The following is a 26,017-nucleotide window of genomic DNA, read 5'->3' on the forward strand; positions in this document are numbered from 1 at the left end:
GGGGGCACCTAACCTGAACAGACGAAGTGCTGTAGGAGTCTGGAAAGAGAAGCAGTCATGCCCAGTGTTCATCAGGGAAGATAAAAGAGATGAAGTGACATTTGAGCTGGACCTAAGATTTAGTGGGTGACTCTCTTGGTGAGTGATGAGGAACAAGTAGTGGAGGTGAGCATTACTGTCAAAGCAATGTCCTGGGTGAAGTCACCGTGCCTGGAAATTATGGAGCCTGTTGAGAAATAATAAGCCCTAGAGGAATAGTAAACCACGTGGATTGCCTTCAAGCTCAGTATTCAGGGTTTAGTACTGGCTAAAAGTGTTTATTTGGTGTAAGCTTTAAAGGGCCTCAGAGGCTATGCCATAGCAATTGATTGAATACTATGGTTTAAAAGCAGCAACATTTCTTACAAATGAAGCATGTCATCAAATGTCAGTATTTAAACACGTAAAGGTAGGTCTACTTGGAATGAAAGCAAAGATAGGCATATGGAACTCGGCCTACTCAGCTTACTCTTGATCTCAGTATTCTCGAACCCTAGGGCTCCACAGAACCACTGGTGTTGAGGGAAGAGCTGGGCTTGTTATCAGGCAAGAAGTTATGGATTTCAAATCAACTCTTGCTGCTTACTTATTAGCTGTGTGACCTTGGGCAAGCCACTTAACATTTAAGAAACTCAGTTTTTGCATCTGTAACGAGGGTTCCCACCTTGATAATGCATGTATGAGAAATAATACACTATACATGTGTTATAGTAGCTTAGTGTGGTCCTTGGCCTGTAGCAGGCACTCACTGACTTGCAGCTGTCATCCTTGTCACGATTTCCTCAGACCCTCAGCAGTTCCTCATGAGCTCCTAAACAGTGTTCAGTGCTTCCAGAATAATGAGCTAGGGACAGTGTGCTGACTACAACCTCCTGAAGCTTTTTTAAATCATTAGGGCACCACATGGCTAGGACCTGAACTGGGCAAGTAGTAAGGTGAATTTAAAAAAAAAGTTTAAGCATATTTCCAGCAAGAACCAGTTTTACTTGGCTGCATAGACATAGGGCACTACAGACAAAGTCTAGAATATGCCCAGAGTAGAGAGTCTAATAAAGAGACCCCACACTGAGCAGAGCCCCAAATGGTATGGCTTCCGATGTAAGATTGAACAGGAAATAAACCCAGCACAGAGAAAAATACAGCACAAACTTCCCTGTCTTAATTTGTCACCAGATGGAAGGGGGAAAAAATTCTCCCCTGAGTATTTGTAACCACAAGGAATCCCTCCTATCTACACCAGCGTGAAGTCTAAATTCGTCTTTGTAGTCTTAAAATAAAACCGCAAAACCCTCAAGGCAAACATTTTTCAAATAATCTTGGGTATTTAGTACCTCTAGGCAACTGGCAAAAGCAATCATAAATTTCTCTGTGGAATATGGCAGTGTTCATCCTGGCCTGAAAGTATTCCCAAAGATTAATTTCTGAGGAATATGAGCTCACAATCAATAATCACAAACCAGAGAAAGTGTAAATTGGTGCAATCACTTCGAAAAACATTTGTTATTAACTAGTACAGTTGAATAAGCACATACTCAACGACCCAGAATTTAAGATCCTATTTTTAAAAAGTGTTGTCTGTGTGTGCCAGGGCCAGTGGCCCGAATGTTGATGACAGCATCGTTCATAGCAGACCCAGACTGGAAACAGCACAAACATCCATCCACTCTACAGAGATAAATAGATTCTGTTATTCACATAACATGGTGTTATATAAGCCGCAATGATAGAGTACCGTTACACATGTCAGCGTGGATGACATTCAGAAATACACCATTAGACCAAAGAAGCATGACACAGAACAATCCATAATGTAGTTTCCACTTGTGTAGAGTGCTAAGACAGCTCCATAACTTTTAGCTTAGGCTGGTCTATGCAGGTGTTAAAACTGTAAAGAAATGCCTGAGATAGATGAACTAGAACAGAGGGTGTCTTTGGAGAGTTGGTTAAGAAAGGGTTTTTTGGACATCTACAAAGCTCCTTGTAACTTTCATGTTTGAACTGACTGATGGGGATGTGGGTGTTTGTTTCTCTTATGATTTTTCTTTAGACTGCCCATATATGCTTTATGTACTCTTTTGTATGTATGGTATGTGTTATGATAAATGCTTTTTTAAAGGAGAATGGAAACTATAAAAGTCCCAGAGACAGAATTTTGATAGTATGCTTACATGTAACTTTCTGGAAGAGGGTTTGAGGGGAAAAAAATCAAGAAGAAGATAATAAAGATCCATGCCAAAGTTGTATTCTTGAGTGTCTAAGGTACTCTAGGGATGTTTAAATGAAATAAGAAAATTAAGGGAATTAATTATTCCCTTAATCTATTAAGGAAATAGATCTGTTGTTAGTATGTAGTTTCAGTGCCAGACACTTTATATGTTCTCACTAAACATTTGCTTTTGCTGTTACAGTGAGTGGATTGTGGGACACGGAAGTGGGCATGCTTTGGAATGCAGGTGGTGTGATGTAGATACAGGATGGTGGGTTTAGAATGGGAGAAGTCATGGTGGTGATGTGGTCACTTTGGGCACAAAAAGAGAAGTGTGAGTTCTGAACATGGAAAAGGCCAGTTTTTCACTGATGAGCCGAATGAACGAAAGATGAGAAAAGCTAGAAGATTTTTAAGAAAAAGAAGGTAATCAGTGCTGTGAATTGTTCAACATTAAGAGAGGACAGAATAAAAAATTAATAATGTAATGTAATAGTTGGCATCAAACAGTCATGGTGATGTTGCACAGGGAGACTTTATTGACCAGTAAGAGAAGCCATATGGCTAGAGACTTGGATATGAATTAGTTATTAAGGGCATAGACGCAGTGAGCCTAAACCAGTTCTTCCACCTGTTTGATGTTTACAAATTAACTTAAAAATAAATTAATATTAGTGAGTGCTTGCTATGTACTCACACTTTTAGAGAAAAAGAATTTGAAGCTTATAGGAAGGATTATCTTACCCTTCACATGGTTCCCAGATAGGAAGATTGAGATAAAGGAGGAAGATTAGAGGATTGGTAAATCAGATATTAATGGCCTACAGAGATTGCACCCTGGGGTTTAGAAGCAATGGAACGGAGCTTGGTTATCTACTCTCCAAGAATCTCATCTGCTGTCCTCCGGCAATCCATGGTTAGCCTAGCTTTGAGGCTTGAAATAAACTCACTTAAGGAGTTCTGGTCTAGAGAGGATACACAGGAAAGTTCCTACATATTTAATTCAAAGGATGGATGGGTGGATGGATGGATGGACTGATTAATGAAAGATGAATAAAGGAACTAAGAATTAGTGAGCCTAAATGATAGATCAATATTTATTAAGCCCTTTCTTAAAGTAGTGATTAACAGCCTGGACTTTGGAGTCAGACTTTCTGTGTTAATATTCCTGGGAAAGTCACTCATCATTGCTAAAGCTCAGTATCCTCATCTATAAAACAGGACTAATCATAGTACCTACTTGTATTAGTCTCCTAGGGCTGCCATAACAAACCATCGTAAACTAGGTGGATTAAAACAGAAATTAATCTTTCACAGTTCTGGAGGCAAGACTTCAAACTCAAGATGTCACCATGCCCCACTCCCTCCAGAAGCTCTAGGGAAGAATTCTTTTTCACTTCTTCCCATTTCTCATGCCTCCTTGTCTTGTGGTAATATAACTCTAGCCCCTGCCTCCACCTTTATGTGGTCCCTTATGTGTCTGCGTGTTGTCTCATCTCCTTTTTCTTTGAGATGTAATTGATACATAACATTATGTTAGTTTCAGATGTACAACATAATGATTCAGTGTTTGTATATCTTTTCCTCTTCTTATCAGGACATCAGTTATTGGATTTAGAGCCCATTCTGATGCAGTATAGCCTCATCTTAACTAATTATGTTGACAAAGATCCTGTTTCCAAATAAGGTCACATTCTGAGGTTCCAGATGGACGTGAATTTTGGTAGACCCTATTCAACCCACTACACTACTTTACAAAAATATTATAAGGACTAAGTTAACATAATGACTTATACAATTAATTATACTACTATTTATTTAATATATATTAAGTTATAAGTATTTATAATAGTTTAGAGTATATACTCAGATGTTTGAAGTACTAATTCTTACTGAGGCCAACACTCAGGAAATGCTTATTCTTTCTAATCACTGTTTTCTGCTGAATAATAAATATCAGTATTCTAGTACAGGTAGAAATGCCATTGTTATTAGATTAATTCATAAAACTGCTTAAGTCTGTCCTTGAAGCCATTTCTTTGACATGCCTCATTTTTCTCTCCTGTCTAGTGAAATGACTAAGTAGATAAGATATTAAATAATGGCAAAAGACACTTTCAGTTTCCAAAATTTTACTTCAGATTTTGATCATTTAGGGGAAAAATGCTGACTAGCCTTCTTGCATTCATTTTGTGCCAACAGTCCTTAGGCAGTGACCTTCTCTGTGTGACTTTCTACACAGCAGAGCTCAGCTTCTCCTGGGACCTCATTTCCTTTCATAATCATTTCTCTACAACTGGCTTTTAAAAGGCATTGTTTTGATTAGATACTCCAGATTAAAAAACAGGCTGTAACCTATGAAGAGTAGCCCCTAGTTATTTGGCAAATGACAGCTTGAAGATGCAGCACCTTGATGCTGAGCCTAATACAAAATGTTTTCTTTAACATTTAGAAAATAAAAATATTTAGGTATTAGAGGCAGAATATGAAAGAAAGTGAAGAACCCACCAGTTACTCTGCCATTTAAGCAGCACAATTTGGAAAAGTATAGGACACTGAGATGAAGGCTAGTGAGTCTTAACTGGTACCACATCTATTTTGTTCATAGCCACATAGCCAGATGTTGGCACAACTAGTGCATCATTGATACTGAGGTATTTTTGGAAGGACCACATGACTTTGCTTGCAGGGAGTTGGGAGGAAAGGAGGAACTTCTAGTTATTTTTCTGTGGGCATTATTAACTTCATTTTTAAGTTGCCAATTTTTTTCAAATCAATTTTTATTCCCTTCTTCTGCCTTTATCTTTTCCTCCCTCTTTTTCCCCCTATACTTTGAAGTAGTGTTACATATTGTCATGTTAAGCATGTCTACGTATAACAGAGGGCTGAAAAAAGCAAAAGTGAAAAAAAAACGATTTTCATTCCTTCTCTTTCTAAAATTCTCAGGTGAAAAATTTGCTACTTCTGAGAGTTATTTGATTCCAAGGTCATTGGGTGAAGTAGACAGAGGGAAGAAGGTATCTCAGAGAGAACTCTTTCATGAGCAGCTGCTCTTATACATGACTCCATGAGCAGACTTAGCCATCCTGAGCCTCATGAAGTATTGTACGAATCATGTATACATATGTACATTTGGTGTGACTGTGCAAATTTGTGTACACGCATATATGTGCAATTGCTGAAGGAAAAGAATCTGTTGATATCTTTTGTTATTCTCAAAAGAAATGAACTCCAAATAGGTAGAGAACCACTGAATTAGAAGATTTGGTTCATACTGTTTTTATTTTTTTACTTTAGAGTTTTAGATAGGAAAATTCTGAAAATATTTTAAAGGAAAATGAACAGGATGTGAGATTGCCAAACCATTTCAGATTTGGAATCAATAGAGGCTCCCCTTGAGTTATCAGCCTCTTTTTAAAATTTCTTTAGCTGCCCTTTGTTTTTATGTAACCAGAAGTCTGACTTTGGGATGCTTAACTCACAGTTGTTATCCCTGGCAGTTGAAATACCCAGGCAGACTGATGTCATTTGTTCCCAGAACAACATCAGAGCCCTTCAGGGCAAATCCACTGATAAGTCACTGAGCAGGCACAAAGAAGATGATGCTAAAATGAGCCATCCTTGCATAGCTAATTTATTTCTAACTGAATTTAGAAACAAAACAAAACAAAACTAATCTTCTCAAGGAACACACCTCTTTAAAGATTTTTTTTTTCATCCCTGGAAGCTTTGGTTTGACCTTTGTCTGGTTTGTACCTTTTTATCCTCTTCTTTCTTAACTCTCTGTAGTGAGTAAGTGATTTGCATGCTGGACTCAAATCCCAGCTTTATTTTATCAATATCTATATATGTTCCCTGATACCAAACTCAGTGCCTTAGCTGACAATCTCTGGCATTCAGTTTTGTGTCCTAGCAGATTCTTAACTTAAATAGCTGTTGTTGTTAATAAAGCTTCCCCTATTGTTCCAGACAATATCTTATCTAATACAATTATCCCCACACAATTTACTTACTTATTGATTCATTCATTTAATGACAAAACATTTATAGGTGCCTTCTATGAGCTAGGGATGCTTCCAGTTGCCAGGGAAACAGAAAGTTAAATATATACATGAAGTCACTGCCTTGTGCTAGTCAAGTCATGTGGCAGTCCAGCCTGTCCAGAGACTTAAGCCTACAGAAGCCTACAATCTTTAAATAAATTGTTTTACTATTTATTTAGAGCAGTGGTACCCAACTGGGAAGATTTTGTGTCCCCTACCCACCATGGGAAATTTGGCAGTTCTGGAGACAGTTTTGGTTGTTGCAAATAGAAGGTACTACTGGTGCCTGACTGGTAGAGGCCAAGGATGCTGGTAAACACTGACACAAACAGGGTTGTCCCCCACATCAGAGAATTATCCATGGACGATGCCAGTAGTGCAATGTTCCTAGGAAGGGTAGGGACCCTGAAGGCAGCGCTCTCTCCTTTGACACCCTGAGCAAGTGAGTTCTTACTAAATTGACCCACACCAGAATTAAAGACCCTTCTAAAGGATGGAATTTCCTTCATCTCAATTACATTTCCAGAGATGAATTCGAATTCCTCACAGATTGGCAGTTGGGTGGCTTTCCAGTTGCCTATTCCTTAATCTGCCTCTTAATTCCTATTAAATTAGTATAACAGCATAAATGTAATTGTAAAGCTATTGTAAAATTGGTTATAATAGTTACAAAAGAATACAGTAGATGTTAAATTTCTGATACAATGAAATAGTGAGGTTTTCATAGTGTAACAACCAGGGAATTACAGGATTTCTCTTCATTCTCTGGAAATTCTGTGTTGATTGAAGGTGCCTATACATGGTCGAGAATATTCTCTTTCAATTCAGAATCAGTTAGGATATCATACAAGGAGGAACTTCATATCCTTGAAACTAACTTTTAAAGAATTTATCTTTTTTTCTGGTGACCTTACAAAGGCCTTTTAGTAGTATTTTCGTGTTAGAAATACAACACAGGCACACTTTTGAGACATTGTGAGTTTAGTTCCAGACCCCTATAGTAAAGTGAATCATAATCTTTTTGCTGGTGGAGGGTCTTGTGTTTAATATGTAAAAACTGCAACATCTGTAAAATGCAGTAAATGAGGTATGCCTATAGTTCAATTTAAAAATCTGTTTTACTTTTTTTAGCTTGCATTATAAGCTGAGCAGTTACAAACATGCATATTAGCTTCATTTTTCATTGAAATGTTTTTCTTTTTTCTTTTAGTCTGATGCCAATGCAAGTTACTTAAGAGCAGCTCGAGCGGGACATCTGGAAAAGGCCCTTGACTACATCAAAAATGGCGTTGACATCAACATTTGCAATCAGGTGAGTTGTGGTTTTGTCATTTATTTTCTAGTTAAAATTTTAAAAACCTACTCTTTAAACTCCTTAAACCTTTTGTTAGATATTACCAAGACTTTCTTTTTTTTGCCAATGTGTTTCCATTACATTTCACCAGCTTAAATTATCAAATTATTCTCTGCTTGGTTAGAGGAACACTCAGAAATATAGGTATGCATCCTTTAATGATTAATTGCTAAAATTCAGGAAGTAATGATGTTAGAACAGCCCACCTAATTTTCAAGTACTTTTATTCCTAAATCAAGTTCCTACACTGAACACGTGCAAGTGGTTGTTGGTGAGATGTTGTCTCCTGGTAGACTGTTTACTGCTCTATTTTCAACCTGCTGAGTAAAGCGTCCCTTTTATTTTTGATCAGAATGGGCTGAATGCACTCCATCTTGCTTCCAAAGAAGGCCACGTCGAAGTTGTTTCTGAACTACTACAGAGAGAAGCTAATGTGGATGCAGCTACAAAGGTGAGTGTCACACGTTTAATGCATGTTATATCACTTTCCAAATTCAGTGAGGATTCAGCTCTTGATAAGAATCAGGGCACGCTTCTCATGAAATACTTGTCAACTTTGTTCTTTTCAGAGAAGTTAAAGCAAAAGGATTCAATGTTTTGTAAACTGTTAAAACACAGGGAACAAGATAGGAGTATTGATGTATCTTGCTTTTCATCTTACAGAAAGGAAACACAGCATTGCATATAGCATCTTTGGCTGGGCAAGCAGAGGTGGTCAAGGTCTTGGTTACAAATGGAGCCAATGTCAATGCACAATCTCAGGTAAACCAACAAGTCTATTGCAAAGTAATTTTGTTATTTTAATTCACAAATAATATTCTTTGGGTCAGGTCCTTGCTTGGTTCATATGTGAGTATCCTCTAAGAAAACAATATGTAGAAGCTATACACAATGAATAGTTATATATTATAGATTATATAAATTTATATATATTTTTATTTACAATACGTATGTGTGAGAGGTAGAGGTATTTAAAAGTCACCCTTCTATGTATGACTACTCATCATAAATACGATGTTTGGGGGTATCTGTAATGCAAGTCTTACACTGTTTCATGGTACTAGCTCAGTTACAGTCTCAGTGTTGATTGACCTACCAAGGAAATGGGGATGCTATAAATGAGGAGATCCTCTTAGAGGTTCAGAATATATCAGCACTTTATCTGATTGAAAAAGGGAAGACACTCCTTAATTCTGTCTACCATCACTGTTGTTCCCTGGAACAGTTTAAAAAGAAAAAAAACATGCAGTATAAACTTTATAATTTCCAGATTCTTCATAATGAATACATGCTAATAATTTATTGAGTAGGTCCTCCTAGAAAGTGTCAGAATCTTGCATCAACTTTGGTTATCATTTGATAAACTTTGAGTCTAAAAGAATTAACTTCATTTTATTGATTTAAAAATATAGACCCTCATTCAAATTGTTCATTAATTGTTCATATAGGAAAACAATCATCATCACATACAAATACTCACTGAGGACCTGACCATTTTTGAAGCTGGTCCCCACTCAAACATTCCTTCCAGATGAATGCTGGCATCCGTCCTCTTTTGTCAGACTACCCCAGGGTGTTGAATGTTGAACAACTGGGATTATACAACAAAATTGAAAGATTTCTAAAAGGAGAAAGTTTTCTAAACAGGATTTCATGAGGCCAAAGAAAGGGGTGGGAGAGAATTGCTGGGTATACAACTAAGCTGTGGGTGTGTGGCTTTCTGGTGGTGTTAGACCAGGCAGTGTGTGGGAGTATTAGGATGATTTTCAGATAGGTATTTCAAATGGGAATGATTTGAAAATCAAGTGATTAAATGACACAAAAAAATTAGGTGAGGCCTTTGGTTCTCAAATAACTTTTGCAAAAGAACTGTGTTCTTGCTTATGCTATGGGGGGGAAAAGTGAAGTGAAAGATGTCAAACTATCAGACAATTTTGTTGGAAAAGTTACATTTTCTCTTCACAAAATTCAAATTTGGTTTAATTTTATTCATTATAAAATCTCATGCATGAATATTGTTATAACCTTCATTTTGTTAAATCACATAAACTTGTTTTACAATCTCTAGTTTTACCTTTTAAGATGAAGTCTCAGTCAAACTTTTCATTTCCTTTTGATCTCCATTTAAGTGCCCTTGATTCCCTCAGCCTTCTTCGGTACTGATTATCTCAGGATAGCAGGAGCTGCCTGTGTTTTATGGGTCCACAGAATGGCAGGGACTTCTTGCCGCATCACCACAGCCGTAGCAATGATCACTCTGATGCCACTCAACATCAGTGTCACGGAAAAGGAACTTCGCAGTGCTTTCGGCCACGAGTTGAGTTCTTGTATGTTTGGTCTAACTTCATTCTAGTTCCCTGTGGTTAGACCTTTCTTATCTGGTCCATGACACTTATTCTGATTCTCTATGAGAGTGCACTTAGAGTAATAATGCTTCTCCAGGAAGGAAAGTTATAAAATTAAATATCGACAAGTATAGTACAGACCAGCTGCCTGCAAGAGAAGCATCAGGCTTTTAAACCAACATTTTTTAAATGCTCTTAAAACTTTTTATGGGAAATAAGTTATGGTAAGCTCTGAGATAGTGGGAAAAAATCTACTCCATTTCATTTCCTTTTTTCACCCAAAGGAAGGAAAATAAACCTCCTCCTTTTAAACATTGCACACATTCTTGACTAATATTTAGAGCAGCTATAGTTTTAAACCTTCTCTGCATCATCTAGAAGAGGCTGCAGTCGAAGTAAAATCCTAACCAGATTTGATTTCAATTTGTACACATTCCCTAGTGATGACAAAATGAAGGAAAGGAACACAGACTGTGAAACCCCCTGTTCCGTGCAGCTGTGCCTGGCATGCCGTGCTACACAGTTCACGATAGAGCATGCCTCTCTTCAGCTGGACACCTGTCCCCAAGTGCCTTCTGCACTGCATTGTTCCGTGGACAGAATAAGTAATGAGATGGCCAGGCAGCAGAATGAGTTTCCATGGTAATTCCTGGTAGCAACTTTTCAATAGGAGCTCTTCTAAAGAATAAGCAATAACTCCAGGAAATGAGATAAATTCCATTTATGTGGCAACACATTAAAACATCACAGGAATATTCATATTTAACAAGGATGGCATCCCTGTCTAGGTGAAATTTTACCCTCTAGGCAATATTTGATAGCCAATAGGAAAGAATGCAAGGAGAATCCTTGACCTTCCTTAAATATAAAAAATTCTCTTACCTTGAAATTAAAAATAACATTGGGCAATATCAAGTTCTGATCTTATAAACCAAGGATCTGTAAAGTACAAATTTGTAGATATTATTTTAAACTAATTTTTGTCATTGCCTTGATTTTAGGTGTTAACTTTTTCTTATTTTTTTTTAACTTTTTCCTATTTTACTTCATATCCCAGAAATCATTTAGGCCTGCCTGGAGAATGAAATCTGATTGAATAATTAAATTATGATTATAAATAACTCTATGATTAAGCCCTTAGTACATGGTACAAAATACAGCAGTAAGGTCAAACTGCCATGTCAAATGATATCCCTCACTGTTTGCTCCTTCCCTGTCTTTAATTTATACCATGAGACACCAAAACAAGCAAAGAAGCCAACTCTTTTTACAAAGAAGCAAAGTCTGTTTCACATAGTATTTTATCTTAACTACCAAAGTATCCTAAATGGACAAGTTCTCTTAGTTGTACTAACAAAGAAAAGACTCTTTAAGCCAGAGCCTCTTCGGTCTTTTCTGTAGTTTTTAATGTTTCCTGTGTTGGGGAGATCAGGTCCTGATGAAGTGAAGCAGTGGGTGTGGTTCCTGTAGATCCTCTCTGACCCTTTAACCTTATCGCACACCTCTGTATGTAAATCAGTGCAAATTGATCACCATGCCCTTAACATTTTAATTAAGGGCAGCACTTTCTGACATATAAAGACTGGCCCTAGGAAATTAGGGTAGATAAGAAAATCTCATGGGTGAATTCTAAGCCCTTTCTTAAATAAGAGAAGGACTCTATATTTTATTTTATTTTATTTTATTTTATTTTATTTTATTAATACAGGTAGCATGCTTCAGTACTGTCTATAAAATTATAAGTCTTCAGATTTGCATGAATATAATAAGACCACAGTAAATGTTCAGAGCAAAGATATTTGAGGATATTGGGTTAAATCAGACGTTAAAGAGTGTACTTGCTCGGTGTTGAGCTACTCTGCCTTTTGGGAATTGCATCGATTGTTGCTACAGAAAAGAAAATGTAAATTGGGTGCCCATATGTTCCTTTTTTTGCCAGCTCTTCTTTTGGAAATTTCCTAAGTTAGGAAATTAATGTAAAAACAGTGATGTACATCTTCTCTTAAGAGAAAAGTAGCATTTTTTCAGTAATCTGATCGTTCTCCAAATCCAGATGCTCTTTCACAGAAAATTATTTCGTCTGAAGGTTGTCCAATGAGAGCACATTGAATACACCTCTTTGTGCTAGAGAATAATAGTAATTTTTTTTCATGGCCTCATTTTACTCTGACTCTTATCTACTTCTTATTTCTGAGTAATTCCAGTTCTATGCATTTCACTCTTTGACATTGTAAAAAGGATGATGGAAGGATTTAAAAGTTGTCCATCTTAAGAATCACCCTTGGAAGCTTCAGGTCTGTAAGAATAGCGACCCCTAAGTCTCAGTGCCTGATTTGGGATTTCCTTCTGGGTCATAAAACGGTTGGTTCTGGACAGCAACCCCAAGAACAGTGTGGATGTACATCAGCCTAGAAGCCAGGCATTTGCAGGTAGACCAGTGTTTCTTGAATAATCTTGAACTCCAGCAGACCTTCCCCCTGAAATTGAGAGTCCACTGACATAAATTATCTAGATGATATTTATATCTGAAAGAATAACATCCATTTTGGAATGTTTCCTTAAAAACTTTATTTCTAAAATCTGAACCTTCTATCCAGAAATTTCAGCTGATGAGGAAAGATACTCAGTAGGTTCACTGAAATGTACAAAAAATCCACACAGTTTTCACCTTTTTTTCTTTAGTATTTTTTATCATTTTTTTCTTTTGGTTTTGATTTTTAAGGGGTATTTGAATTAACCAAGGATTAAACAGATTATCTTTTATCTTGGTCAAATAAGAAATTGAGAAACTAGCCAACAGCATGATAAGGATAATCTTAATCACAGTTCAGTTTTCTAAATTGCTCTGGGAGGAGTGACAGAGGTGAACCACACACAGACACATGCGTGCACATGGACATACAGACACACTGTGCTGCAGTTGCCCCGTGTTTCATGCTTCCTGTGGATAAAGCCTTTTATGATAGAACAGAGTAATGTGAGCTTCACTGGTGTTACTAGGCAGGTAATTTAAAAGGAAGAAGCTTGAGTCCTGCCAAGTGTGGCTCAGTTGTTTGAAGTGCTATCCCTTAAACTGAAGGGTCATGGATTCAAGTCCCAGTCAGGGCACAGGTGGAGGTTATGGGTTTAATCCCAGTTGGGATGCATAGGAGAGGTAACCAGTCGATGTTTCTCTCACATTGATGTTTCTCTCCCTTTCTCTCTACCCCTCCTTTCCCCTCTCTCTAAAATCAATAAACCTGTCCTCAGATGAGGATAAAAAAACAAAGAAGCTTGAATATTGCATCATATTCTACTGCCTCTAATTTTGTGTCTCTAATCTTGAGTTTGGCAACCAGATAACCTAGGTTGTTCAATTACATGTAAAACAGAGTAAATAGAATAGAGGACCTCTCTGATGAATGAAGTATATACGCCATGGTGATGTTATGTGACCACTTTTATCTACTCAGGATCTTTTTAACTTCTTCATTCTCAGCTTTAAACCAAAAAGTAAGGTCACCAGAGGTTGAGTTATTGATAAGGAAGGTAATTATATAGTAATTGATATCTATAATGATGAGTCTAACCTTTTGAATTGCAAAAGTTTGAGTAATATCTGATACCATGTTATTTAGAATTTATTTTTATTCTTTGAAATTGCATATCTATACAATAAAATTTCTAGAACTTTCAGTTAAATGGAATTGCATTCTGAAGAATTTGTTATGGTTTAAAAATGTTTTGATGTGTATATCTTGCAATAAGATTTTAAAATACAGTATCTCTTAGATGTGAACTATATTGTTCTAAAGAACAAACACATGCAATATGTTTTTAATAAGAAGCTTCAAATGTACACATTCATTTGCTTGAATCCAAGTTCTTTGGCAGTTGGGCACATTTCAGACAAACACATACATACAGATTGTGTGTATGTGCATGTATATGTATAAATATATATATGTATATGTGTATACATATACATATATGTGTATATATTCTGAACATGAAAATACTATGTTTTTGTAAAAAAATGAAAGGAACAAAAGTTAAAATAGACTGCTTATCAAATTCTACCTTGAAATCGAAGTATCCCCTTTTGCAAATTGGTTCCTTTCCTTTGCTCTAAGTTACTCCATCCATGGCAAGTGTGAAGCCATTCAAAATTAATATAAATTCTTTTCAAAGTAGGAACTATTTCAGATGCTTAGTTTTATGTAAAAGTATTGCATCTTTTATTTTAAATAGATGATGCTTGGGAGCTACAATGATCAAATATATTTTTTTCCATATTCTTTTGACATCTAGTAAGATTCTTTACTCATGGTAGACAGTCAATTAAGTGGTTAAATGGATGTCCTCATTTAACTGAAGTGGATATATTCATATGAATTAGACTATTAACTATGAACTACTTTCAAACTATGAATTATGAAGTACAGTAGTGAATTATATTTATATTATAAATTCTATTTATACTATTATGTATCTACATTAATAAATATCTACATTAAAGTATTATCAATATTAAAATTATATGTGTACACTTCCTGAAACATATAATATCATCAGCACAGTAGAAAAATACATTGGCTCTAGAAAGCCACAGACATTCTATTTTTATTTTGCAGAATGGTTTCACACCGTTGTATATGGCAGCCCAGGAAAACCACCTGGAAGTCGTCAAGTTCCTTCTCGACAATGGAGCGAGCCAGAGCCTGGCCACGGAGGTAAGGCCCTTCGGCTCTTTCTGTGGGGAGGTTCACGTGTTTGTGGGACATTTTGTAAACCTGGAGTTCAAGCATTTATCATTTCTCTTGCTGATATTTTAATTGCAGTTGTATATTAATGTGTGGGTTCATACATTTTTATGAAATATATTAGAACATCTATTTTTAATTTTAAAGAATTTTCCATTGCATAGACACCCCTTCTGCTCTTAAATGCCTAGCCCTATCCTATAATTAAGCTATTTATTTAATATTTACATACTTGCTTTAGAACACTTTTCTGTTCTTTTTATAATTTTGCTTCAAAAGCAACCACTGGTTTGAAGTATTTTTATAATAAAACATAAGTTTTAAATCTGTGTTTTTCCAAATTTAAGTTAGCATAATAATTGAATTTATATATCTAAAGTCAACTAATTAGATTTAATTCATAATTTCAAACAAAATTAGTATATATTTTTAAGTACTAAATAAAAGTGGTATTGGAAGAAATATCTTTGCAGTCTTGAATAGAAGAATAGTTTAAAATAAAAAGTTACTTAAATCATTTATACTATGTTTGGTAATACAGTTACTTTTAACTTTACACCTTTCAGTGCTGTTGGGGATTTTTATCATGAGAATGGATTTTTTAAAAATAATAACATCCTTAAAGCTAGTTAAGAAATAACCATTGGGTTTATAACAAGAGAACAAATGTGTGAAAGAGGTGGGGCGGAGCCTCTCTGTCCAGCCTGCGGGCAGCTGCCTGAACGCAGCATCTCAGGTACAATGTGCAGGGGAAGCCGGGGCAGGAGTGGACATTGTGTAACAAGAGAAAATCTACTCCCATTTTTGGATGGAAACCCTAAATAAATAAAAAGCTAATGAAAGTGATTTCATAGTACTTTTTCTTTTTTTGTCTGTGAAGGACAGGTAGTATCCTTTTTTTTGACAGTGATGTGTGGATCACTAAATCTCTCTCCTTTAGAAGCAAACATACGCCCAACTTCCTCCTAGTCAATCTGAATTGCCTGGTAAACTAATCATCAAAAACTCACTTAATTCTCTGGTGTTGTTTTACGCTTTCAAGGTCTAAAAAGAGGCACTACAAGTAACAGAAAAAACCAGTGTGTGCGATCCTCAAACTACTAATCCAGTCTTTTGACAAAGGATATATTAAAAACTATTTTTACTTCTTTATTAACTTAATTCCATGTTATCTTTTCAGTAGCTTTTAAAAATACAATAAATAAATTTTTAAAAATAAGTCACACTCATGTCTTCACGAAGTTTCCTGGTGCCTTACTCCATCAATAACAGCCCTCTGATTATCTTGAGGTGTTTGAACCTTTGAGTGGATTTTTATCTCCTCTATTGGATTCTGGTATTAGACAATTACCAGAACAACAAGAAATAAGATGTTTTATTCATGTAATGTTCTAAGTATAATATTGCTCTCTTATTAGCAATGATATTGGTGCCATTTTTACAGGAGTTTGTACTTACAGGACAGACAGTAAGAGGCAACTAAAGGATCACTTAGATGGCAAAGTTTAACAGAATTTTGAATTCATTAAATGATGTGATATTGCTAAGTTTGTTCAATACATATTTTTTCACATGCATCTTGCACTTATGGATCAGATCTTTGGCATGATTATGGTTTTTAAACCATTTCTATATTAGGGTGTACTGCATATCGTACCTGTTCCATATATATCTTCCTTTTTGTTATTAAGATTTTGGAGCATGAGGTTAATGTACAGAGGTGGGCAAAAGTAGGTTTACTGCTATAATACAAATAAATAATACAATAATAAAGAAGAGTGTAAGGGTGAACTTTCACATAGTCACAACTGTAAACCTGCTTTTGCCCGCCTCATGTTTGTTCGTGTACTCCACTAGCACTTACTAAGCACAGTGCCAGGTACTCCACACGGCAGTCAAGGTTCTCATGGAACGTCTATCACATTTCCTGTTGGCATGTATTTTTCTCTTCAAAATAACAGCACAGAGCAAACCAAACTATTTAAACTTGGTTTGGAAACAAAATATACAGCTGCTAATATTAGCAGTTAACACCGTGGAGCTGGTATCTTTGTCTTTAATTGGATTATACAGGTAGCACATTCTTGCTGGTGATGCCAATAATCTCAGTTGCCCTTTATTTTTTGGTGCAAAGTGGTTTTCTTTATGTATGTGCCCTGTGGATTAAAAAATTTCTATCAGTGAAAATGCAGCCCTTTAGTTTTGATTTAGAACAGAAGCAGATTATCATTTTTACCCCTTAGTTTTCATTCAGGTTTCAAAAGCAAGATGGAATGTTAACTCTTAACATTTCCTTTTAGCTTCTATCCATTTAAAAAATGTATTTTTTGCAGAAATAATATAGTACATAAATGAGAAAGTGCAAGAAAAAGCAAAAAGAAGAAAAAGTCACTGTGAATTTTCCCTTAAGACAGCATTTTGTTTATTCATCCAGATTTTTTGTGTGTACGTAATACACACATAGTTATCTTTATGAAAACAACATATGTTATATGGTAATATGGATTACTTTTCTCATAAAATTAAATTACATTCTGAATTTTATGTGCTTACAAGTAAACCAGTGATACCATTTGGGTGATGCCTTGGCTGCAGCCTTTTTCTGTTATCTGATTTATGGCTACCTGGGGAATCCTTCTGGTTACATCAGTGCTCATCCTTTTTCTCTTTCGGGTCTTGTTGGAAAAGTCAAAGGAGTAGGTGGGGCTTCAGCCAGATCTTGAAGCATGGAGAGTAGAGAGAACTGTTACATGCAGAATGAGGAGGAGGACATGCCTGGGTGGGGGAATCAGCATAAGTGTGGATGCCAGGGTAGGAATCATCCGCCTGTCCACAGTGAGTAAGGGGATTGGACAAAAGGGTTTCCATGAGAAGAACCTGGGCAATATTGTCCCTTAGGTGCTTTGGGACCAATATTTTCCACATCCTTGGATATAAACGTGCTGATTTGCATTCAGTCAAATAAGTGGTAGGAGGCCTTATCTGTTTGCCAGCAAGGAAAGAATGAGGAAAGTGGTCTTTTAAAAAGGCCAACAAGGCACCAGTATGCAAGTAACTAGGTTTTCTCTCTCTCTTACAAATGCTTTTCTATTAGAGTAGTCCGAAATCCATACCACAAGGACTACAGAAATAAAATATCTTGACCCCAATAAAGTAATAAGTAGCTTGCCAGTTCTCTGGTAAAAACAACTTTTAAGCAGTCTTTTGAGTGTATGGTAGTGAAAGCATCTCAGAAGTAAAATTTTTGAGCCAGTCTTAGGAGTTCCCTCTGTGCTATTTATTCTACAGTTAACAACACTACATCATCCACAGATTAATTAACCACAGTGAAATCTGTAGCTGCCTCCTCTTTGTCCAGCCCCAGGGCAACACAAAATGTGCAAATATGTGTGCCTGTATTTATTCTAGTCATATTCTGCATGGTCCCTGTGTCTTTTTCCCTCTCTGGTCAGAGAAGCCAAGAGTTTTTTATGTAGACCTTACTTAAAACAGCAATTATGGCAGCTCATTGATTCACACATACTGAGTGAACACCAGGTGTCTTGCTAGGCAACAACATGGTGATGAACCAGTCAGGTTCCCCAATTTTAAAATATCAGTGGAAATTTTTATAGCTTACTTAAGTGCTATGCACATGTTGTACATGTACCCAATACACACATAGTTTTCTTTATGAAAATAATATCATATATTTACATGGTAATATGGATTACTTTTCTCGTAACATTAAATTACATTCTGAACTTTATGTTCTTACATGTAAACCAGTGATACCATTTGGACTCCTTTGAAACACATGCCAGGACTTCACCTGAAATGTTATTGTTTTCATTGAGATTTTATTGTGGCATGTGGCTTTTTTTATTTTTTATGTAGTGCTTTTGTGTATTTTCAAAATTTACCCAATTAATGTCCATCACTTTTTAACACAAAGAAAACCCCATAAACTTATTGCAAATATTGTATTATTTTCTCCTTTGATATATGTATATTTGAAAATGTCTTCTCATTTAAACAGGGGTGGGCAAAAGTAGCTTTACAGTTGTAATACAAATAAATAATAGTTAATAAATTATAATACAAGAATAAACTGTGTTTCACATACTCAGAACCATAAACCTACTTTTGCTAGCCTTATATGTTTATTTGCACATGTTAGATTTAATAACCCTAAACAAAAATTGGCACTCGGTCACCTTCTTTGCTCATTAATTAAAGGGCAAAAATGCATTGGAACCAATCTTGACCCATGCATTTATTTGCAGGATGGCTTCACACCATTGGCAGTAGCTTTGCAGCAAGGTCACGATCAAGTGGTTTCCCTCCTGCTAGAAAATGACACTAAAGGAAAAGTGCGTCTTCCAGCTCTTCATATCGCCGCCCGAAAGGATGACACGAAAGCTGCTGCCCTCCTGCTGCAGAATGACAACAACGCAGACGTGGAATCCAAGGTGAGGCACCAGGGAAGCGGCCTGTCCTGCAGCCATCCTGGGTTAGGCACCCTAACTTGAGGATGCTTGGTCTCCCTTTTGGCAAGCTTATGCCAACATTCAACCTCACTGGAAAAGACAACACTGTGAGTCCAAGCCAGCCAATCGAAGCATGTCCCCCCTAGCCTATAAAGCCAGGAAGTAACTGTGGATGCTGCCCTATGCATGCTAACAGGGAGGCCACCTCTGTATTGATTGATATGAGCCAGATAGTCTCCTTCCTTCCAATATATTTGTAATGTATTTAACACTTCAGCTCAAATATCAGGGTGAAAAACTACATAATGCTAACAACAGTGTGTGCAAATCACCTTTTAGTTGATATCTAGATGACAGGCAATGCACTGAGTATTGGCCAGCTGTGGCGAGCACAGCAGCAGACAGAGTCCCAGCCAAAAATTCCCAGTGTCCTGCCATGTGTTACTGGAGAAACTCTGTGAAGGAAATGTGGCATTTGGAGTAGTTCATTGTGTAGCCCTTCATTCAGTCTAGCTTTCTTTCTGTGCCTATTGTCCCTCCATCATAGCTTCCATCCTCTTCACTTAGCTGCCATGAGCTTTGAGCAACCCATATCACCGATAGTGAACTAACCGTTCATTTTTTCCTCCTCTTTGCTTCCAAATGTGTTAACCTAGATGGTGGTGAATAGAACAACAGAGGTACATATATATATCTATACATGTGTACATATAACCTATATCTGCATCATCATTTTCCCATTCCTTAGTGCTGCAGCCTCATTTCTTTTCCTCCTTCTTTGCATTGCCTTCTGTAGGCTAGATACCTGCTTTCTAACCCCACCCCAAAGTAGCATGTGCCAGAGAAGATAGTAGTTTGATTACCAGGGCTTTCTGCAGCTGAACCCAGTCTTTGTAAGGAAGAATGAGGAATCCTTGAAACTTAAGGGTATTGCCATAGCGGTGTGTGGAACGGAGAGTTCCAACACGTTAGATGCTTGTCAGCTCTACCTAAAGCTGCAGACAACCCTGTCATTCTACTCTTCTAGGACTGATTCTGTAGAGTTCTGCATGACACTTACCCTCAGTGGTGTCAGCAAAATCAAATTGCCCTCAGAATGGTACGGATATGATCCACCCTTCCACAGGAGTCAGTAAGATAGCTAGCATGGCTACAAAGCTTGCTAACAATTTAGAAATGCATCTACTTCCTTTAAGGTTTCAATCTTTGGGGACTAAGTGAATCACTGCATGTTTCAGCATTTGTAAGGAAGTAAAATGACTTGGTATAAATAATCCAGAAAAAAAATGTGTTATGGAATAGGCATTTGCTAATACAGAGACCAACTTGTGGATTCTTTATAGAATGCAATCATCTGCTTGTTGTGTACCTCTTCCCCCAAATTGCTCTTATCATTATAATTCAACCTTATATTGCATATATAAAGCTAATTGGATTTTGGCAAAGAGCATCAATGGACAGTTCTATCATCAATAATTAAACAGTTGGTACTAATTGAACTTTATATGAGCTCTAAAGATTGTTCTTGTCATCCCTATTTTAACGTTTAGAAATGTTGGCTTCTCTATGTACTGCTTACTGGGTTACTAAAATCGCTCAATCTCCACCCTTGGTTCCTTCCTGGCTATTCCTCTGCCTGTGACTTTGGCATTTATTTGCAACCCTATGAGCAATTGGCACTAACTGAAAGAAACCTAGTACAGAATGGAATGTGGTCCTCAGCATATTTTGCTTCCTCATTTTTTATTTGGGCAGGGTGCTGGTATTAACATGTCAAAGCAGGGGCCATCAGGAATCAATTGAACGTCTGCTGTGTTTTCTTTACAGAGTGGCTTCACTCCGCTCCACATAGCTGCTCACTATGGAAATATCAATGTAGCCACGTTGCTGTTGAACCGAGCGGCTGCTGTGGACTTCACTGCAAGGGTAAGAGCACTACAATGTGACATGCCTTTAAAGCATTTGAAATAACTCTTAACCTTCCTTTCCCAACATGGGAAGGAGCTTGAGATACATTGCCTTGCTTTTAATCAGATGTGCCTATTTCCTAGTAGGAAAAGTAAAGCAAGATGGGGGTGGAGGATAATATACATATATGTGAATATATAGAAGATGTAATTCAAGCAATAGTAACTGGAAACCACAAACATTTCCCCAAGTTGAAATTTCTGAGACTATTAGAATTCGGTCTAGGGGCAGCCGCCAGGGCTCTAGATATCACGATCTTGACCTTACAGGTGGAAATGTGCTAGAATATCTGGATGGGGCCTGAACTTCAATACCCAAATAATAAAAACCATCTTTTGCTTTTATCTTCTATCCCCGACAAACTTGCATGAGTAACAAGATTTTGTAACCTGAGGAAGCTCATATTCATGGAGAAAGGAATTAAGATCTTATGTATCACTGGACAGCAATGTGGACATTTGGCCAGAGTAATACTGTTCTGAATGGGGAAATCGGTTTCGTGCTAGGCTTGGTCATGAGAAACATCATCTTCAGATGTAGAAATGAAGAAGGAAGCAGATTGGAGCAGTGGCTAAAGTATGGACCTGGGATTTAGTCTCCCTGGGCTCAAATTTTGGCTTCAACTTTTTTTTCTGTGTTCACCAGTTTCCTCATTTATAACATAAAATAATATGCATTATGATATTAAGTAACAATATAATAATATTATTGCTCCCCCAGTGGGTCACCGTGCGAATTAAAAAGAGTGTATGTAAAGCACTTGGCAGTGTCTGACATATCATTATTTTTTTTTTAAGATTTTATTTAGTTATTTTTAGAGAGGGAAGGGAGAAAGAGAGAGAGAGAGAGAAACATCAATATGCAGTTGCTGGGGGTTATGGCCTGCAACCCAGGCATGTACCCTGACTGGGAATCGAACCTGCGACACTTTGGTTCGCAGCCGGTGCTCAATCCACTGAGCTACGCCAGCCAGGGCTGACATATCATTATTTTTTAATATATTTTATTGATTATTGCCCTTGCAGTTGTCCCAATTTTCTCCCTTTGCCCCCCTCTATTCAGTACTTCAACTCCCTCCAGCAATCCCCCACCTTAGTTCATGTCCATGGGTCATATGTAAGTTCTTTGGCTTCTCCATTTCCTATACTATTCTTAACCTCCCCCTGTCTATTCTGTTCCTGCTAATTTGTACTTCATAACCCCTGTGCCTTTTTCCCTATGCTACCTCTTCCACCTCCCAACTGGTAACCATCCAAATGATCTCCACATTTATTATCCTGTTTCTGTTCTGTTTGTTTGCTCAGTTTACTTTTTTAGATTCAGTTGTTGATAGTTTTGAATTTGTTACCATTTTAATGTTCATAGTTTTGATCTTTTTCTTATATAATTTAACATTTCTTATAATAAGGGCTTGGTAATGATGAACTTCTTTAACTTTACCTTATCTGGAAAACACTTTATCTGCCCTTCAATTCCAAATGATAGCTTTGCTGGGTAATCTAGGTTGTAGATCCTTTCCTTTCATCACTTTGAATACTTCTTGCCAGTCCCTTTTAGCCTGCAAAGTTTCTTTTGAGAAATCAGCTAATAGTCTTATGGGAACTTTTTCGTAGGTAATTCATCTGCTTTTCTCTTGCTGCTTTTAAGATTCTCTCTTTATCTTTAACCTTTTGCATTTTAATTATGATGTGTCTTGGTGTGTCCCTCTTTGTGTCCAACTTGTTTGGGACTCTCTATGCTTCCTGGATGTGTATATCTATTTTCTTCACCAAATTAAAGGTGTTTTCTTTCATTATTTTTTCAAATAAGTCTTCAATTTCTTGCTCTCTTCTCCATCTGGCACCCCTGTGATGCAAATGTTCATACCTTTGAAGTTGTCCCAGAGACTCCTTACACTATCTTCGATTTTTTGGATTCTTTTTTCTTTTTGTTGTTCTAATTGAATGTTTTTTCTTCCATATGTTTCAAATCATTGATTTGATTGTTGGCTTTATGCACTCTGCTGTTGATTCCTGTGAAATTTTCTTTATTTCACTTAGTGTAAACTTCATTTCTGCCCGGGGCTTTTTTTTTATGCTGTGGAAGTACCCAGTGAGTTCCTTGAATATCCTTATAACCAGTGTTTTGAACTCTGCATCTGATAGATTGCTTATCTCCATTTTTAGTTGTTTTCCTGGAGTTTGTTCTATCAATGGGCCATATTTCTGTCTCCTCATTTTGGTAGTCTCCCTGTGTTTGTTTGTATATATTAAATAGAGCTGCTTTGACTCCCTGTCTTAGTAGCATGGCCTGTTGCAGAAGAGCACACCCATAAATTGGATGGGGTGGATGGAGCCTTAGGTAATCACCAGGCAGGGCAACCCATGTGAAACAGGTTGATGGAGTCTCAGACATGGTGTCATCGCTCTGTAGCTCTGTGTAGGGGAGGGCTCAGAAAAAGGACAATGTGTGCTCTCTGGCCTCTGGAGTTTTATCTGGGAGGAAGCTGTCCCCTGGCACTTGCCCTCAAGGCAGACAGTTCAGTTTCTTCCCGTATGCCACTGGTGTCCTTCCAGCCACTGTCCCGGTGCTGGAGCCCAGAGGGAGTGATTCTGCCTAAGTCTTAAGACCACTACAGGCCATTTAAGTGGAGATGCCTGAGAATCAGTTTCTTCCACTGCCCCAAACCCCACTGATTTTTACAGCCAGATGTTAGGGGGACTTACTTCCTGACAGTGGAACCTGGGCTGGGTGGTCTGGTGTGGGCAGGGATCCCTCACTCTTGAGGTTTCCCTCTCGATTTTTATCTACCACATGTGAGTGTGGGACTGCTTATTCTGTGTCTCCTTGTCTCCATTCCCCCTACCCTTCTGGATTGATGTGACTTCTTTAATTTTTTGGTTGTCAGGTTTCCCTACAGCTCAATTTTCTGATGATTTTGGGTGATAATTGTTTTGTAATTTAGTTGCAACTTTTGCTGTGGTTGTGCGAGGAGGTGAGCTGGTTTACCTGTGCCTCCATCTTGACCGGTGGTATATCATTATTGTCAGCAGCAGCAGCAGTACTGATTTTGAACATAGCATTTAAAGGATTATTTTTGCAGAAAGCTCACTTGTTAGAGGAGAAATTGGACTAGACCACATAGGGATATAGGGAATAATACTTCTACTAACAGTAGCAACAGCAATAAAATTAATACCATCTTGGAAGGGGCTACTGGGTGGCACATGCCAGGCTAATCATTTTTGTTTTATTTATCCCTATATCCAGGAAAGTGTTATTTACCCCTCTGTTACAAAAGAAGAAACCAAGACTTAGAGGTAAGAAGTAGCTAGTCCAGGATGACAGTTAGCAAATTACAAAGGCAGGACTTCAGTCCAAAACACTTAACCATTCCAGTATTTTGCCTCTCCTCCGTAACTTGAAGGGTTCATTTTCCTTTTTCTTCTTCTAATTCATTAGTCCTATAAAAGTAATAAGAGCTCAGATTGCACTAATATAGAAGCTATTTCCTACCCTGTCATCATCAGCTTGCTGAAAGCCTTTATGGAGCAAGTGACTCAGGAGTGCCGGTCAGCTCATGTCACTCCAGAGCTCTGTTCTTCCTGCTTCCTTATTACATCCTCACAATTCGGTGACAGGGCAGGCCTGGGGCCTTGTCTGACATTCTGAAGGACAAAGTTAGCACTTCTTTAGGTCAGGTATAAACCAGGCATGTCAGTAAATTTAAATGGAAGTTCTTGTCTTTCAGATGTATTGTTCTGGTTTTATTTCTGTAATTCACAGTACAAGGAGAACCTAATTTAGCCACATCTTCTAATTAGGACATTTGAGAAATTCATGTCAGGGTGGTGGCTGAACTCTGTCTTTGTGCCACTGTTCAGACATTTCCCGGTGCTACTGAAAAGAAAGAGACTGGGACAATGTGTAAGTGATTTAAGGAAGCAACTTACAGTATTTTCAGACTCCAAGCAGTTCCAAAGCATCCATTCACATTAAAACAATGATGTGGTAATTACAAGTGCTGCTGATTTATTGACTAAACGTCAATGGAGACCTCAGACAAATGTCGTTAATTTTGCCTGAGTTACCACGTAAGATTTAAAATAATCACATTGTGTTTTTGTTTAAAATATGTTAAAATTCAGACTTGCTACTGGTTTGGGAAGAATTCGCTCCAGTCATTCCTAATTAATGAGGCCTAATAGCATTCTGAGCTGAAGGCTGTGGTAGAATTTGATTATGACCTTACAGGCTGCCTGCGCTATGCTGCCCTCTGCAGTTAGTGATGGATGACTTGCATTTAGGTTGTCAGAGAAGAACTGGTCTTCGTGAAGAACTTAAATTGAGGCAACTGCTAGTTGCGAGAAACCCATTTTGGTTCCAAATCTCTACTAATTCTATTTCATGATAATTCAGCATCTATACTTTTGCACTACAGATGCCTCTCCTTCCCCAACTTCAGTGGAATTTTTCCAGGTCACAGCCCTCAGGAATGTAACAGAAATATTGAGTGAAAAAGTAAGATGCCCTGAACACAGATACTCGATTTTACCATGTCAGAACAATGGAACCAGTAGGCTACAGTTGCTAAGAACTAGCTGCAGATCATAATTATCAGTCATATTCTTCAGGAACCAGGCTTAGATAGAGATACTGATCACATGGTTAGAGATGAATCAAACAACAACAGCAGCCTTTGTGATAGAGCTGTGTTTTCTGTTTCCTGGAGGTCACAGGTCATTGAAGAAGAGCAGATACCATCTTGTAGTTCTTTGTGGATGGACGGTGTGACCTAGGAGTCAGGCTACCTTCTATCAAAGAGGCCTGGGGAATTGGGGCAAAGCCACCACTTCTGAAATCATTTCCTGC

At 37.5% G+C, this 26,017-nt stretch overlaps 1 protein-coding gene across 1 annotated transcript in view; it reads left to right on the forward strand.

Moving 5' to 3' along the window:
• Nucleotides 1-26,017, forward strand: part of ANK3 (ankyrin 3) — a 328,085-nt gene that overhangs the window by 98,428 nt on the left and 203,640 nt on the right. Inside the window, 7 exon segments of the mRNA XM_036026924.1 lie at nucleotides 7,499-7,600; nucleotides 7,995-8,093; nucleotides 8,306-8,404; nucleotides 14,601-14,699; nucleotides 18,995-19,180; nucleotides 19,855-19,878; nucleotides 21,026-21,124. Of these exon segments, the coding sequence (XP_035882817.1) occupies nucleotides 7,499-7,600; nucleotides 7,995-8,093; nucleotides 8,306-8,404; nucleotides 14,601-14,699; nucleotides 18,995-19,180; nucleotides 19,855-19,878; nucleotides 21,026-21,124 (708 nt within the window).

Source organism: Phyllostomus discolor, chromosome 5 (assembly GCF_004126475.2).
Source record: "Phyllostomus discolor isolate MPI-MPIP mPhyDis1 chromosome 5, mPhyDis1.pri.v3, whole genome shotgun sequence".
NCBI classification, from domain to species: Eukaryota; Metazoa; Chordata; class Mammalia; order Chiroptera; family Phyllostomidae; genus Phyllostomus; species Phyllostomus discolor.